Below are 18,845 nucleotides of genomic sequence, written 5' to 3' on the forward strand. Positions count from 1 at the left end.
GCAAATGGTCATAGATGGATTGCTCGAGACTACTGACGTTATTGATGACGATATACTACAAAACTTCCGGTTACTGACAGAAACAAAGGAGGCCATTCTGCGAAAACGAACCGCTAAAAGGTGCAACTCTTGCGACCATGTTCAGCTTTGTGATGAATTTGTAACGGTCCGCTGTAGGCGGCGGATGTGCGTTCAAAGTGTAACGGTCCGCTGTAGGCGGCGGATGTGCGTTCATAATAATATTCCGTATAAAACGGAAGTGCGTTCGTAGTACGTATGTTAACTTAGTAACATGCAAATTAGCAAAACCCGGGATCTGTGAGAATAGAGAAGTTAGTGTATATAAAAACCAGTGGACCCCTTCAGGGTCGAGCATGCTTTTCCCTGAAGGGATCTGTTGGTGTTTCATTACGCCAGAAAACTCGGCTATCTGGTGTTTATTTGGTTGGCTCGCACGTTACACATTTAATAGCTTCTGTATACATAATGTGAGGTTTTGAAATTATAAACAAATGTTAACTTTCAATTACGTGGGTAATGAGGGACGAAACTGGTTAGCAACATGTTGTCAGGACAACGTTCAATAACTAGCTAGCGATATAGGAGAGTACTGTTGAAATTGATCCGCATGTTAGTTACTGAACTGTTACAAATTGCGATATAGGAGTTAGTTTGTAGAAGGAAAATTAGTTATACTATTTTATTTCAAATGTCGGTGTCATTGAGGATTCCGGGGAGGTCTCTATTTCCGTCGCCGATGATTACATTGGTTGCTTCAACCAAAACTTAACATTTAAGATCCTTTTGCCTTTTCATATATATTTTCCAAGCAATTGTCTTATCTTAAGGTTACGGCCTCCCCAACAGAGTGACAACGAGGATTCGTTGGATGACATGGCAAACCGAGAGACACGCGGCCGAGGGGGACGGGGCGGGGGAGGGGGTCAAGGACGAACCCGTAGGGAAAGGGCGTCCAGCAGACATCCACTAGACATAGACAAAAGGATCTTGGAGAGGCTGGCGGACAGGGAGCCGGCGGATATACTTCAAACGATTTCCAACCCGCAGACGGAGCTAAAAGACGTCCTGGGCCGCATCGCCACGAACGACACTTTGATCGCTCTACTGTTAAGGGTTCTTGCAAAGGCGTTCACGCGTCAATCGAAGTCAGAGTATCTCAACCGGGTGTTAATTATCATCAAAGAGGCAAAGGTCTTCGACACAGGTAATAAAACACATCCAGCCTTACAGAATATGTATTATAATCAAAATAATGCAATTACTAAAGTCATTTTCAACGGTATGTCAACTTATTATTACTCTATCACTTATTTTATACACGCATGTATATAAAGTACATACTTGAACTAAGACCTTACTATTTAGGTAATACATCCTAGCCTTTTTGAATCATATCATATCAAATTATATAAAGAAATTCTACACTTGACTTTAATTGTTTCTTAAATACAAACTATGTGTTTGTTCACTCTAATTATATTACGCCTTTCTCTTTGTGCTATTGGTACATGTTTATTCTGCTATATGTCGTCATGGTTATGTGTGTTTGTTAATGTCGATAAAATTAAAGAAATAGACTTTTGGAAACATGGTTATGTTTCAGTGGTTCCCTACTTTATGGACATGCAGGGCGAGGACAGGCCGCACGTGCGGCTCGGGTTCCGACAGCCGCTTCGGGACATGGTCACCATCATGTTAAAATTCGTCGAGAAAAAACCGATTTCTATCATGGAGATTGTAGGTACGTACTAGTAATTTAGGTTTTAATCATATGCCATTGCATACAATCTTAAACAAATGTAATAGTATCACTAAGCCATTTTGAAAACCCACATAACAATTTGACTGGTGTCAAGTGAGTTCAGTAATTAAGTAATTTTCTTTACAAACTCTAGTTTGGTATGTGTTGATGCATGAAAACTACATACATTGCCATTATAGTGTATAGTGTAAAAGCTCAGCGTTTCCAATTTATATAGCTTACTTTAATTGATGGTACGAGCGTATTTTGTTTTACCTTTTGGATGTTTGTTGTCTTTAAGGGTTTCACAAATTGCTGCAAACGGTCATAGATAGACTGCGAGAGAGTACTGACGTCATTGATGACGACATACTTCAAAACTTCCGGTTACTGACAGAAACAAAGGAGGACATTCTGCGAAAACGAACTGCTAAAAGGTGCGACTCTTGCGATCATGTTCAGCTTTGCGATGCATTTAAAGCTACTGCATCAATAACATTATTGAAATTATAAACAAATGTTTCAGCGTAAATGTTTTCAGTCAGGAGGGTTAAGGGTGACGAAATTGTTTTGTAACATGTTGGCAAAGACAATGTTCAATATCTATTGAGCGATACAGGAGAGTATCGTTGAAATTGATCCGCATGCTAGTTACTGGACTGTAATGCTAGAGTCTACTTGGCGTTACATCTCAGATATAGGATTAGTTTATAGAAAAAAAGGCATGAGTTGGTAAAAATGGTACAACAGGTTATAGCCCCCCCCCCCTTCCCCAATTCCCTTTGTAAATACATGTAGTTTCATAAAATGCATGCGTTTACCATCAAAGCACTTAAAGTGCTGAGCCACTTGGGGAATGGAACTTATTTCAACGACTTTTCATGTCAGATTCATAAACAACGAACAAATATGTAACAATATGACATAAATCAGACATGACTTAATATACCTTAACGTATCAATATAACTTCAGTTTCTTACGCTTACACATTATAGCGGTAGGTTTGGGGAAGGACCTTTGCTGTCGGGTCAAAACCAACCAGAAGAAAGGCCATCAGGAGCAAATATAGCTCGCGACTTCGCAATGGATCCCGAGGGAGGATGTAATATTCGATGTAGATATAGGCTTGACTGTGGGCATGTTTGTGAACGATTCTGTCATCCTCTGGACCAGGAGCATAAGAAAGAATCAAGCAGATGTAGAAAACGTTGCAACAAGATCCTATGTGTCAACAGACACAAGTGCCCACTACGATGTGAGATAAAGAGGAAATGGAGAAAATAATACCAAGATGTGGGCACGTTCAACGAGTGCAATGTTCTATCCCTTCCGCCGATTTCACATGTCAGGAAGCTTGTCAATCGATACTGTCTTGCGGACATAAATGTCAGTCGAAGTGCGGCATGGCGCATACACATGACTGTGGCTTAACAGTCGAAAAGATATGGCCATGCGGCCATAAAGGAAAGATAAAATGTCACCAGAAAGATATAGCTATTTGCAGTGTTGCATGTGATGGGATTTTGAGCTGTAGTCACCGATGTCGAGGGACTTGCGGGCAGTGCTTTCGTGGCAGATTGCACGTTCCATGGCAGAATGAGTGTATGAGAATTTTGGTATGCGGACATGAATGCCAGGACAGATGTAGCTAATGCCCGGCTTGTAAAAGACCCTGAGAGAACCAATGCCAACATAGTAAATGCCCTCGGAGATGTGGTGAATTATGTGCACCGTGTAGAGAACCATGCACATGGTCGTGTGAACACTATAAATGTACGAACATCTGCAGCGAGCCATGCGACCGACCTCTTTGTGATAAACCATGCAGGAAACGACTAGCCTGTGGTCATAGCTGTATTGGGCTATGTGGAGAACCATGCCCGGCGGACTGTAGGGTTTGCGACAAAAAAAGGTTACCGAGATCTTCTTCGGATATGAAGACGAAGAAGACGCTCGGTTTGTACTACTTCAAGACTGCAGAATGCGTTGCATCTTCGAAGTGAAAGGGATGGATACATACATGGAAACAAAAGTCGATGAAAAGGGAGAAATAAAACTGAAGGATTGTCCAAAATGCCGCACCCCGATAAGAAAAACGATTCGGTACAGGTCGACCATCAATCAAACACTAACGGATATTGAACAAGTAAAAAGTCATGTCCTTCCAAATAAAACAAGATTGCGAAAGCTAAGAGAAGACATAAGGCAAACTTTCGGGGAGATTAAAGACGAGCAAAATAAATTGATTTTAATGAGAAGAATGGAAAAAGCTTACGATGAGCAAGCGGAAAACGCATTGGCTGCTCTATTGAACCAGTCGCGCTTTTTGTCAAAGATTTACAAGCACAAGTCCAACTGGGCGAACCTGAAAGGACTGCCATACAGAGGCGATCGAGAGAAGGCTTTCTTGCTCATGGGAAGAATGTTGGATTGGATAATGTCAGAACGATCTCTCATGACAGCGCAGGAGACGGAAGATGCTGAATTGGAGTTTGATCGTTTACGGGCGCAGTTGAAACTTTTGATGTTTCAAATGCGTGCAAATGAAAAACGTGTTCAGTTTGATAATGCGTTAAAAGCAAAGATTCGAGACGCCGAAAAGACCTTTAACGGAACCTCCAAATTTAAAGGTGATGTAAAGGCCAATGTTGAAGACTGTTTAAGGGCTTTACAGAACATAATACCAACAACAGAGCTTGGGATTTCAGAAGAAGAGAAGATAATGATTGTAAAAGCAATGGAGCTCCAAAAAGGACACTGGCTTAAATGTCCAAAAGGTATGGAATACTCTTTTATTTTATAACTAATACCGATATAACTTGGAATTGTTATTAATAGCGTATGCTGATTAAATTTGGAATATTGCACATTTTGTTAAATGAATTTCAACGTACTATTGATATTTAAAAATAGGTTGTTAGTTTCTCTTATCTACTTGTAAATGTCGTGTCTTACCCCTTGTACACTTATGCTCACAGTAATGTTGACTGTATTAACTTCATACTATTAAGCATTATTGTTTACATTTACGAACGTTACCAAGTTATAACGGTTGAAATAATAACTTATATTATCTATGTGGTTTTGTAGGTCACGTGTATGCTATAGGTGACTGTAGGAGCAATACGATGGGAAGTCGCTGTCCCGAGTGTTAATCCTGGATATGAGGTGCCAACCATCGGGTGCGAGCCAACAACGATTTGGCGATGGAAATGGATGGTGCCGTCCACGCTGCCTGGTCTGAACAAGCCAATATGGCGAACTATGGGTTTGAAGTCAGATTTTAAGAGGTTTACGAAAGCGTTTACTCGCTGAACCTTAAGAGGCAGTACTTCGAATGTTTTGAACAATATGATCAATATTGAATGGTTGCTTTTGAATCATTGTATAAATGAGTGTATACGAATGCATGTTTGTATGTACATACATGTACATGTACTGATTTGATGTTTTTTATGTTTGATTATGAGTCATATTTTATTTGTACGATATCAAAAATACCAAAATGCCATAGTAAAATGCATTTTCAATTAATGTTCTAAAACATATAAAAGTATGCAAGGAATGTGTAATTCGAAATTAATGGAATTTTTTTTTTTAAATGACTGAAATATTGCTCTTAGTATGTTGTGTACATCCCGTTTTAGCTTCTAATATCTGCCTTTTACATGTTAAAGACCGTTCCGTTACAATGTATTGTTATTTGTCTAGAAATAATGTTGTTCACTTGTATGCTATTGAACTATGCCTAGACATTACATGACACATGCGAAGCGGAGTTCATTTGTTACAGATGGCATTATGCTCGTTGTACTTATTGTAATTAACTTTAATAGATACAGTTATGCATATTTTTGATTATTGTAGATCGATGTATGATGGTTGTCCTTAAATTGGGAATTAATAAATTATTTAAATTCTGGTTAAATTAAAAATTCCAAAATAATTACTACATATTAAGTATTTACAATGATCCCTTTCAGATAAGTTTGAAAATGTCATGGCTGAACATACAAAATTAAAACTTTTATAGACAGTTGAAACAGACAGGAGTTATTTAATTTGTATATTTATATAATTAATATGGTTTATATATAATCGATATGATTAATATAATATTTAACAATGAAATGCTATTAAACGTTTACTTATCCGTTTTACACAAAATTTATTTTGATCGATAGAAGACAAACCATTGTAATTTTCTGCTAGATAATGAATGCGTAAATAAACTTATCAAAATGAATTAATTGTACAGTATGGTATATTAAATTTGTTTATCAATGTACGTAAATATATATACGTATGTATGATTTATTGTAAGCAGAAAATGATTGTTTTGGTGGTAGAATCCTATCATTAGGGTGTATTTTTGGTTTTATTTCGCGGATTTGTTCGGTTTCTAATTTGATTAAACAGCTAGTTAAATCATTTTAATAAAAAAATATCGAGTCAACTTATTTCAATATTCGGAAATGTTTAGTTAGTTTTTTTTTTAAGTGTAAGACATGTTTTAATTATATGCTTTATTTATGCCCGTTTATAATGCATTGTCAAGTTAAAAAAATGCATATCCATATATTAAAACTGTCATATGTTGTGCGAACATATCTGTATGATTCGATTCCCACTAAAAACTGCACATGTATACTGTTTTTGTTTATTGAGTACATACCTGAGATTTCCCGAATTTTGTCTAGTTTTTTTAAATCTCATTAATAATGTTTTAATAACAGCTTTTTAAATAATTTTAAATGCAATTAACAAGTAACTATTTTCAGTATATAGATATATTCAGTTAATTACGGCTATTATCTCAGTCAATGACATGCTTTAAATGTATGATTATTTTGATAATGACAGTAAAGTTTTTTGTTATTGTTCTTTAACAGTTGGAGATATATACATGTACTGAAACTGTGACCTATCTTAATTAGTTTGATTCTTTTCTCCCAATAAATATAACTGCACATGTACACTTATATTTTGTAAGAGCGCAAAGTTCTTTTATCCTTTGTCCCCTAGGATGAATGAAGTATTCAAGTGGAAATGATGTCCGCCTGTTAAGAGTTAAAGTTTTTACCTCGGCTGAGGCACCTTGTGGATGTAGTTCGTTTAAGTCCGAATTTTTACTCCAATGTGCTGTATTTGATTTTGGCAAACATCAGAATGAACTAAATACGATATTAATTTTTCACGTTTATTTCCATCATTTGAAATTGTGTACTTGTACTCCATAGTTGATGCGTTAAATCACTTTTATACGTAAAATTGAGACGCTATTGACAACAATTCATTTATCATAACTTAAATTTTAACTTTCCAAAATGTTGATTTAAGTTTTTCTTGGCTCCATAAAAAAACAAAAAAACAAGATAAACATTTTTTCTATTTTATAAAATTCACAATGATTCGCGATCTGAACATTCACAGAGTTATCAAAAAAAAAATGCGAACACGCTACGACTAAAAGTGTATTATTTGTTTTTTTTATGTGTATCATAGAGTACTAAAACACATTTTTTACGACTCTCAGTCCAAGAGATCACCCTAGGACCAATCGCTCGAATCAGGTTACTGGTAGCTCGACTAGCCAAACATGCGGTCCAAATACCAAGTAACTGTGGTTAGTTCTGGGACCAATCGTATTCCTAATAATATTTCGATTGTATTTGAGATATTGGCAAGGCTAACATTTGTGTACGCCGCAGCCACCCAAACGATCACAATAGCTTGACTTTTCAATAAAAGCAACAATAGACGAGCTAAAATGGTTCCCCGACCTATGATCTTTACTTGAAGGTACTCACTCATGTTTGTTATAAATATTCTTTTTTGAATGCCGAAATATGTGGCAAATCAATTGGAGTATACAACTAATTAAGATATCAAAAGCTGGATCTTGACTTTACAAGCGTGGGTTTTCAATCCAATAAAACCAACATACTTCTATATACCATAGCTGTATTTGTTTCTTCAATTTCGATATCAAAGTAAAACTTGTTTTTAGATGATTTTCCGGGAAAACTAATTTTGTTTTGTTTTTCGGGAAAACTAATTCTTGGTTCAAAAACATGGTGATCGAGTACCTTTAAAGCATGCTATTGCAATCAATGACCTTTTTTCCGACTTAGAATCAAGGTATACAAAATATCAGGGTACTTCCGAGAAATGCTGACGTATAGAACAAAGCTCGTTTAACTTACACAGGAACAACAGTGTGTGTATAATAATACAACGTGATAGATTGCGTCATAAATGCAACGCCTGGTGGCATCATTTTGCTTCGAACGAAGATAACTTTCTTATTTCTTCACCATTTTTAAAGAATCATAGCGCAGGCTACGCCGTTTACGGAGCGCGGCCTTCAGTCTTTTACCAGAGTTTGATTGAAACACTTCGACAAACCTTTTCACAATACGGCCGTCTGAAGGAGCACTGTCAAAACATTATTTTGGAAACAGGTCTGTCCAAGTGTTTGATGAAACTAATGACCTTATCAAACGTAATAAAGCGAAGGCGGGGCTCTTTAAGCGGCATAGACTGCCCTTTGTTTTGTTTAAAATGGTATAGTAAAGGAAAAGTTATCTTTGATTTAAGTCTTCATTTTAAGCAAAATGTTGCCATCCGACATAGCATATATGACGTAATTTATCACGTGGTACACACACACTGAACAAGGCCCTCTCAAATTCGCCACCAATGAAACAATTGCACACATTAATATAAGATGTGCAAAACCTCACGAATTATACAAAATTTAGACCATTTTCTAGATTTATTTCAAAATTCACTTAAATCAATACACAACCAAATATCTAACGATTCTATATTTACAAAACAGATCATCAACTAAATGAAGCACATTCTCTACCATAACTTAATCATACAGTCGAAACCCGTTGGCTCGAACTCGCTTGGCTCGAATTCCTCGTTGGCTCAAACGAGATGTTAGGGCCTGATTTCTGTAAACTGAAGGTAAACATTTCAGCTTGACTTGACTTTTCCAAGGCTCGAGGTATTTTTGCTGGTCCCTCGGAGTTCGAGCCAACGGGGTTCGACTGTAAATGAACATGGAACATTTATTTCAGTGGCAAACAACACACTTATGAAGTATGTTACAACTAATACATTGGAAACTACAGTGAAAAGCCCGGTTGTCAAACAATTTAAGTAAGAGGCAAATGGCTAGGGCCAAAGAGACAGGAGAAAATGATCACTTACTCCAAATACTCTTAAAGCTGCACTGTCACAGATTGACCATTTTGACAACTTTTTTTTGTCTTGGAATGAGCCAATTTTTTATTTAATGTCTGGAATCGGGTGATATAAGAGACTGCTGCTCAAAGATCAGAATGCTAACGTTTTAAGAGAAATGTAAAATTTAGCAGTTTTCAAAACAATTGAGATCTGTTCTATTGTGACTTAAATAACTGATTTGAAAGCATTGGTGCCAGAATCAGCTGATTCTGAGACAAAAAAGAAGAAGTTGTCAAATCGGTCAATCTGTGAGAGTGCAGCTTTAACATTAGAAACAAATTATAAAAGCATCTATCTGACTGAACACCTGATTAATGTAAAACAATTAAAGAAATATTTAAACATAGCTTCTTATAAAATTTAAAAAAAAATATTTTTATTAATTTTATGAATGTAATAAACTCTAATTCAAAATCTATTTATTTTAAAATCCTATGTAACGTACATTTATGTGATCTTGAATGCCTTGTGACCCTTTTATAAAGAATTGTATCCAAAGAGTTTCATATGTAGGGAAGGAATTCATGTATTTCTTATGCCAACACTGTATCGAAAATGATGTTACTCACATGGTTTTTTAGCATCGAAAGATTACAAAATGTCATTTCACGTCCAATTTTGCTTTAAATAAAAAACAAATTCAATTCAGTACAAACAGTAGGAACTTGAGCTATAAAGCATTTTCCCCTTTCAAAGATACCAAAGGTCTACATGCATTGAAACAAAGTTTTTCGAAAGGCTCCTTAAAATGACATGCAAGACATTTTCTGTGCATTGGATACCAAATAATGTCTAAAAATTCAATATTTCAATATATAAATGATATATATTATAATTTTGTAATAGATTATTACTTCATCCTATTACTTATGAACAAGAGGTATATAAGTATAATGTTTATCAATGTGTTTTAAGATCATTTACTGGTATTCTAACAGATCTTCATGTTCATGTATAACTAATGCACGAGTCAATTGTAACCAAGATCCCCCACCAGGTCCGAGGAATAGCACGGACTTTGACTTTCGGTCCAGCAAATCTTGGGTAAAATCCCCGCCCTGCAGGGACACACTGCTGGTAAAATCCCCGCCAAATGCCCCCCCCCCCCCCCCAGTCCCAGGGACATCCTAGGTAAGGCCCATTCCACACTATTTTCAGCGCAAACAAAACCACCACATTCACCTGGCACTGCAGTGCCTCGTGGAAGGTGAAAACACGGCCCATTTTCCCGGCTGTCCCCGGTATTCCCCCAGACATGGGGGGACAGTGGTTACAAGTGACTGGTGCATAATCATAACGTACAATTTAGTAATGTAAAGAAAAGTAAAATAGTTTGACCTACAACAATAATCACAGAAATAGCATTTCAAATGTAAAATTAATCATTGAACATACTTTAAGCAAGTATATGGACATCTAATCAACAATCTGCTGACTCAATATGCTGACTTATATACTAGTATCTCTTTGTAAGTTTGTCTAATGGCTTACTGAAAGAAAGGCACAATCAACGATTGCCAAATTGAATTACCAAAATGTTAAATGATACTTCTTAAAGTGGTATTAGATGGTATCTTAAACTCTATGTTTTTCTTTTATAGAAATCTATCATTTAACATGAAAATTACATAATTAATTGCAAGGTTTATATGTTAACAAGGTCAAGAACGATCAAAGTGAAAGAGCAATCATAGATTACATCATGTAAATGTTTAAAAAAGTAACAAAACAAAACGGTCCCTGAAAATTGCCATGTATACTCAGGGTCTAAAAATGTACCCTTCTTTGCTGTAGCCGATACCGGACTACTTCCCCAAATGGCCAGAATCTGTATTTTTTTCTCAAAATAGGCCCTGAAATTCCCCATTTAAAACAAAATAAAAAAGTACTTATATATATATTATATAATTAGAAGCTCATGATTCATTATATGATGTTTCTGTGTGATATATATTTACTGTTTAATTGATTTTTACTCCATTAATTTTGTTCCCAATATGTTTGAAAAAGTATTCTGAGAATTTGTTATCCCCCAAAAAGCGCTAATATGTCTTCCCCATAACCAGTAAAAAGGTCCCGATACTTAAAACAAAGAAACCAGGACTGAAAATTTTAAATGTAAACAAAGAAAAATTGACAATGAATGTAGTGTGAAGTACTTTTAAAGTTTGTTTTAGAACTTGACATTCATTGTATACACATAAGGCAGGCAATAATATGTACAGATGCAACTACACTTCTGTACATGTTCTAGATTAATTCTTGAAAAAGCGACCACGTAGTCACTTTGGAAAAATGAGCGCAATATATATATGTATATATATATATGTATATGTTGCAAATAGTTTCTGTTAATATCTTGGATGATCATATAAATTTTTGGAAAGTTGGGGTTCAAAATGTGTTTTGATGGTTTCTGAATCTGGAAAGACTAGAAAAAAACTTCAGCCATTTTTCTACAGATTTCGGACTTAGATTTCAGTGCAGAACTTTTTGTAGTTGCATTTTATCTAACTCAGTGCTCCAGTTAGCCCTAAATAGCAGAGTAAGCATCCAGCTTCCTTATACTACACCCTACAGTGCCCTCATTTTTGACAGAGTAAAATTTAAAAAAAAGTACAGTCAAACCCCGTTGGCTCGAATTTGCTTGGCTTGAATTCCTCTTTGGCTCGAACTGGATGTATTATAAAAGGACTGATTTCTTTATGTATACTAAATATAAAAAAAAAAATTGCTTGGCTTGAATTTTTTGAGGCTCGATGTATTTTTGCTGGGCCCTGAGAGTTCGAGCCAAGAGGGTTCGAATGTATAAAAATAATTAATATACAGGGTTTTGACATTAAAGTAAAGATAATAGCTAAGGTATTCTTAACAAACTATAGTTATTGAAACTAGATACAAGACTTTCTCAATAAGATTTAAACATTGGCCATTCCACTTAGTGCCCTATTAAGGCTCATTCAATGTGCATAAAAATGCCCTATCTGACCTATCATATATACATATATATATAACAATGAGGAACATATTAAAATTATTGTTACCTACATGTAGTGTACAGATGGAAATAAAACATTTTATGATTTTTGATAAAAAAAAATACCTATGGTAACAGCCTTATGTTAGTCTGGTATAAAAAGAATCCAACTGATTTTACTATTGTTGATTTAGTATTTTTCCAAAAAAACAACAACAAATACATCATGTGGCTTAAAGATGCACTCTTACTCCCAAATAAGATTTACAACAATTAATACAATTGTTTTAACAAACCAAAAAGAATGAATAAATGTCAAAAACAATGGTTCTTATGAAGGATACAGAGTTTAATTTGAAAGAAAGGTGCAGAAAACATGGTATTTCTACCTTATCAGATGATAGTAGATCACAGTAAATCTTTTATCTCTCACCAATCATTTAATATTTTTCATGTTGTCTGCTATTAAATACACGGTTATAGTCTTGTTATCCATAATTAGTATTTTCCATAAATGAATTATTTAATAAGCTGTTAAAGGTTTATCACTCAAAAATTTATGTTTGTTATACATGTGTATGTATTCATTTTGAATAAGAGTGTCTCTTTAAAAAACAATCCACCAGAAAAAACATTTGGAAAATGAAAAAAAAAAGATTTATTTATAGTATCTTTAACCATCTTCTCAAAAAAAAACAGATTTCGAGAACTCTGTAAATATTGTGTTCTGAAAACAAGCCAGAAGTGGTTTTCAGAAGGAGGTTTTGATCCTCTGTACTTGTTGTTGATTAGTTTAAAAAAAAAAGGGAATGAAGCTATAAGCTGCACTCTCACAGATTGACTGTTATGACAACTTTTTTTTATTTTTTGTCTAGCAATGAGCCAAATTTTGCATAAATTTCTTGAAACTAATGATACAAGACTGCTGACAAAAGATCAGATTGAGTTTTTCATATTCACATTCAAAAATTGATGTTTAAAAAGGTCAAAGCGTTACTTAAGCTTTAAAAAAAATAAAACTTTTGGCAGTTGTCCAAACAATTGAGATCAGGCCCCAATTTCTCAAAACTTCTTAAGCTTAACAGGCTTAAGTCGCTTATTTCAATTAGCCAAAATACATACTAATAATGCATTTCGATAAATGAAAAATGGTTTCTTCTAACTAGCGTCCAGATTTTTCTTATATAATTTCAAAAAAATCTTAAAGAAGTAAATATAACGCACATTATGGAACAACAAAAACAGTGAGTTTAGCTTAAACCTGTAATAAGGGACTTAAGAAGTTTCGAGAAATTTGGGGCCTGTTCTATTGTGAGTTATCCTAAAATGTATGACTGTATTGAAGGCATAATGATACCAAAACAGCTGATTCTGAGATAAAAACAAAATGTCAAAACTGTCAATCTATGAGAGTGCTGCTTTAATTCACCAATTGAAAAAAAAAACAATGGAAAAATGTAAAAAGGGAAGTTAGTGACTGGACATCTAGAACAAAATGTTTGAGTTCTTGAAATATGAGATTTTTAAATATTTCCCATTCTTTTAATTTCTTAAGTATAACAATGAATTTGTTTCATTATATACATATCATAAGCAACAATTGTTTAAAAAGCAGTTAGATCCTTTTTATACCAGACTTATAACAAGAGATGTTTGTCAAACATTATGCCCCCTGAGCGCCAAGTTGCCAGAAATATTTGGACAATTGAATGAAATATGCATGGACTGAAATGACAGCTGATTTGTCATTGGATGCATATGAGGCAGGTCATCTACTGGTCATACCTAATCTTCATGTCAAGTTTGATGACCATAGGTCCGGGAATTGTTGAGTTATCACTCGGACAAGCTTTGGTCTTCCAACAGACCGACCGACATGTGCAAAGCAATTATATAACCCCTCTGCTTCGAAGGGGGGCATAATTAAACTAGATGTTCACTGAAAACTGATACTTCAACTCATGCATTTAGTGACATATAAATTTCTACTGTCTACTATATAAGAAAATAAAATATGGACAATCAGAAAACCTTTTTTCAGCTTACAGTCACACTGACCTTGACCTTTGACCCACTGACCTCAAAATCAATAGGGTTCATCTGCTGGTCATGACCAATAAGCCTACCTAGTATGAGGTCCCTGGGTCAAAGCGTTCTCAAGTTATTGATCGGAAACCGTTTTTCATGTTAAGGTCACACTGACCTTGACCTTTGACCCACTGACCTCAAAATCAATAGGGTTCATCTGCTGGTCATGACCAATACACCTACCAAGTATGAGGTTCCTGGGTCAAAGCGTTCTCAAGTTATTGATCGGAAACCGTTTTTCATGTAAAGGTCACACTGACCTTGACCTTTGACCCACTGACCTCAAAATCAATAGGGTTCATCTGCTGGTGATGACCAATACACATACCAAGTATGAGGTTCCTGGGTCAAAGCGTTCTCAAGTTATTGATCGGAAACCGTTTTTCATGTAAAGGTCACACTGACCTTGACCTTTGACCCACTGACCTCAAAATCAATAGGGTTCATCTGCTGGTGATGACCAATACACATACCAAGTATGAGGTCCCTCGGTCAAAGCGTTCTCAAGTTATTGATCGGAAACCATTTGGTATTCCGACCGACCGACAGACAGACAGACAGACAGACAGACCGACCGACCGACATGTGCAAAACAATATACCCCACTTTTTTCAAAAGGGGGCATAAAAATAGATACCAGGGATTCATAATTCAATTATTTACGCTTTCGTAGAAAAACATGCCATTTTGTATGAGCATGTTATGTCATTTCAAAAATAATGTTGTTGAAATTGTGTCCCAGCCCTGAGTGCCCTGACGTTTGATTTGGAACTGAGAGCAGGTTTAAGTTTAAAAATATCTAAGTGACATTTTCACAGTTTGAAACAGTGAAATACAATATCAAAAATTATTTCACTGACAAATCTCTACAAACCACCGGAAAGCATATATAATAATATATTATGAATTATTTTAATTTTTAAACTACAGTACTTAAAAATGTTTCTCATAGAAGGTTAAATATACATACATGTATGTAAATATGAAAAAGAAATCAGGAGTCTATGCATAAAATTTAGTGTTTTGTGAAGTTATTTGAGTTAGTTAAAAAAGTGCAAATCCAAGAATTTCTTTACTGAAAATTAAGTCCAAAATTCATTTTAAGCTTTACAGCATTTTCAAGCATAATAAAATCATCAGATAGTATTCTAAGTCCTAACTTTCTGTCTAGTTTTGATATGTTTCAAGAGTATAGGTGGAAAATAGTAATTATTTTCAGAGGTATTATGCCGCTTTTCAAGAAGTGATTGAGGACATTTTTATATTATACCTTTCCATGAAACTTCAACATTTTTTTCAAAACATCCAAGTTATTTTCCAGAATAACTGAAGACAGGTATCAAACTTTCTGTTATACAATTGTGATAACTTGACATGATATACATGTAATATCTTCTATTGAGGTTCTAGTGTCCCGTCATGATATTGGGTGTCCTTAGGGGTAATGTTTATATTTGTTTTTATGAAAAAAATATAAACTCAAAAAATGAATATTTAAAAACAAATGTTAGCACAAACAGATATAATCTATAATTAACTAACAATATTTTAATGATGATTGGATGTTCACATATTTAAGCATAGAGATTCTGCAGTACTTCTGGTTCCCGATCGAAGCACTGCAGAACTACATGATGTGCTTGGTTGAAAATCTGGTCCTTTCTTTGGATTTCTACAACCTCTGCATTTGCATGTTCTTAAGCAAGGGAGCTTCATACTGTAACAAGGACATCTCTGCCCAATGCATGTCAACTGATTGTTATTTCCTGTTTTTCCACAGTTACACACACTGAGGGGTTTCAGTTCTGGCGGCTGCAGTTCAATTTTTACTTTTTTCACTGAGGGTTCATCATCATCAATTTGATCTAATTCCTCGGGTCCATTCTTAGATTTTAAAACACCGTAAGCTGAAGTATTCTTTTTTCTTTTCTGTTTGCCTTTTTGTGCTTTTTTGTTTAACACTTTATTCAGTGAACCCTGTTTTCTTTGCTGCTTAGCTTTGTGAATCAGTTTTACACTTTGTCTGACTTTCTTTTTACTTCTAGCACGTTTGTGGTATGTGAACATCGGTATGTCTTCCCTGTCATCATTCGCAGATGTATCATTAGTTGCTTTAGTGATTTCCTTATCATCAGAGATCAAAGTTGAATGTTCGGCAGATGTAGAAGGTTCAGGATGCAATGAAATTTCAGTTGTTGATGGTGCACATTGATCAAGCAAGTTAATTCCTTCTAACAGTATTGACTGCAAATTGTTTGTCTCACCATTCATGTTCACACTGCAAATTGCCTCACCTAGAGGGGAATTATGAATGTAAGTACACAGTTTTTTGAAGCAGGAGAGTAACACTTTCAGTAGAGGATTTGGGACAAATAACCAATGATCCTTACACCAGCTGCACGAAGGTTTTAGTCGCATTTTGCCACCAACACAATTCTTACATACGAAATGCTTGCAAACGTTATGGTTTGGACCCATAGGCTCGTATAGAACGTTAAAGCATACATAACAACCAAGCGATTGTCTTAAACACGGAAGCAGACTTCGTAATTCGCTCCATGACTCCGGAACTGACGGGTCAGCACGCATGACAATGCGGCAGATCGATGTATAAAAGTCGAGGGCATGCATTTCAATTATTAACGAACGATTTCGTTATTATAATTGTTAAAATTTTGTAAAAAAACTGTCTAAAATTTTGCAAAAATCTACAGAGTATGCGTAAATACAACTGACGTCATCATTTTTTGTGCACTTATAAAAATATTTTCCGTTGAAAAGTCTGCCAACGGTCACACCACACTATAATTATGCCTTAGTAATAAACGAACTACACGCAGCGTTATTTCCCTTTCTGTTCCGAAGCTAGAAATATCGAGGGCTCAGCGCAATACTGTTGTTACTCCATTTTTCAAAATTGTTCAGGAGAAGGAAAGAACTTTCTTAATTTATTTGTGTTGGATATATTTGAACATAACAATGCTGTACTGTATGTTAATTTCAAACCCAAAAAATATTATCATAAAACATTGAACACAAATTTAAAAGATGAATTTGATGAAAATTTGACTTACTACAGTTTGCACCGCAAAAGTCAGATTTCATCAGAATATATATTTATGCAACATCCTCGTAACTTGACCTACGCCAGTTTTCCACCTGATATTATTTCAATTTGAGAAAATATATTTATGCTACATTGTACGTAGCACTTTTTGTCTTTGACATTATCAATGAGAAATATGGTTTATAACCGAACAGATAATGAACAACATTTTTATTTGATAATTGTTACAACCACGTAGTGCCTCACTTTTGAAATTGCTCATAATTCGAGTTGAATAGAGGTCTAACTTAACACTTATATAATGGAAAAGGGCTCCGGGCGAAAGTATATTTGGTCAGTAAGTAAAGTGCGAGTGAGAAGACATGAATGAATGTTAAGTTTTTCTTAAACAATTCGGAAAATGTACCAATGATTAGTAAGTTATATTTTTGTTACAGTTTTGCTTTTTATAAATGAAGTCATTTTATATTAAATAATGAAAGGTGAGTTAAGGCAATTTTTGGTGGCTAAAAAACTTTAGAGCATTTTTTGTAACTTGAAGTACTTTTGAATGTCATGCAAACCCTTTATGAACCTCTATTTGTTATGTTTATTGCAATATTTTGATTGTTATTGTGTATATGACTTATGTGTATTCATTATTGCGTTTAGATTATTGACCAAAAGTTAATATCAACATAATTCAAGAGAAGTATTTATATGAACAACTACATAATTCTCGATTCTACCACGGACCTACATGTATACTATAGACCATAAAAGTGATTCAACAAACTATTTAAAATTTTGAACAATGCTTTGGTGTTCATTGGTAAAATCAGTTAAGTTGGCTATTGAATAATTTCTTAAAGGGACAATACACCAGATTGGCAACAAAAAAGTCTTTTCTGTAACGAACCTCAGGGCAATTATTTAATAAAATGTTTTACTCTTTGATATCATAATTGTAAAAAAATAAATACCAAAATGTAAAAAAAATCGGGTCGGAGACCGGGTTCGAGCCGGTGTCGCCAAAATTGTAATCTAGTGTTGTATCATGGTCATTGTGCTACGAAGGCTTACCCTAAAATCGAATATTGAAGCTATATACCTAACTTGGTAATATCACGTGATAACATCGACTAGCCAATCACGCATAAGGAATGAATTCTACTAGGCATACCTAGTAAAAATTTTAATGGAAAAATACGAAAAAACTGCGAACAAAAAAATTAAATAAAAACTACGTGGTACTTGAGTTAGTAAGTTGCAATGCATTGTACACATCGATACTAAGTTTATGTCAGTTTTCGACAATTTTCTTTTTCCCCGCTATTTCATCGTACTGAGTGCAGCCCCTTGAACTTAAAAAGTTTTTTCCAAAGATTGGACAAGACTCCATATTATTCCAGTGTGTGTATACCACGTGATAAATTGCGTCATAAATGCTATGTCGGAAGGCAATATTTTGCTTCGAATGAAGACTTCAAACAAAGATAACATCACTATTTCTTCACCATTTTAGAAGAACCATATAGCGTAGTCTACGCCACTTACGGAGCCCCCGCCTTCGGTCTTTACCAGAGGTCTATTGAGATTTTAGTTTCTTAAAACACTTCGAAACACCTTTCCACAATACGGCCGTCTGACGGATCGCTGTCAACGCACTACTTGGGAAATCTGTCTGTCGAAGTGTTTGATAAACTAATCA

The 18,845-nt window shown here is 35.0% G+C and overlaps 2 protein-coding genes across 2 annotated transcripts; one reads left to right on the top strand and one right to left on the bottom strand.

Annotated features, from left to right (window-relative positions):
* Nucleotides 1-3,987: 3,987 nt before the first annotated feature.
* LOC128220442 (NFX1-type zinc finger-containing protein 1-like) lies at nt 3,988-5,759 on the top strand. Its single transcript, XM_052928830.1, has 2 exons — nt 3,988-4,540; nt 4,854-5,759. The coding sequence occupies exons 1-2, from the start codon at nt 4,015-4,017 to the stop codon at nt 4,916-4,918; spliced, it is 591 nt and encodes a 196-aa protein (XP_052784790.1). The 5' UTR covers nt 3,988-4,014; the 3' UTR covers nt 4,919-5,759.
* An 8,629-nt stretch (nt 5,760-14,388) lies between these two features.
* On the bottom strand, nt 14,389-16,814 carry LOC128220381 (E3 ubiquitin-protein ligase MSL2-like). The gene has a single exon (XM_052928751.1). The coding sequence runs from the start codon at nt 16,717-16,719 to the stop codon at nt 15,655-15,657; it is 1,065 nt and encodes a 354-aa protein (XP_052784711.1). The 5' UTR covers nt 16,720-16,814; the 3' UTR covers nt 14,389-15,654.
* Nucleotides 16,815-18,845: the final 2,031 nt, after the last annotated feature.

Source organism: Mya arenaria, chromosome 15 (genome assembly GCF_026914265.1).
Source record: "Mya arenaria isolate MELC-2E11 chromosome 15, ASM2691426v1".
NCBI lineage: Eukaryota > Metazoa > Mollusca > Bivalvia > Myida > Myidae > Mya > Mya arenaria.

Coding starts and splice junctions, on each gene's coding strand:
- LOC128220381 (XM_052928751.1), bottom strand. CDS start 16,719: ATGCATGCCCTCGACTTTTATACATCGATCTGCCGCATTGTCATGCGT.
- LOC128220442 (XM_052928830.1), top strand. CDS start 4,015: ATGAGAAGAATGGAAAAAGCTTACGATGAGCAAGCGGAAAACGCATTG. Junction 4,541..4,853: donor CTGGCTTAAATGTCCAAAAG/GTATGGAATACT, acceptor GTGGTTTTGTAG/GTCACGTGTATGCTATAGGT.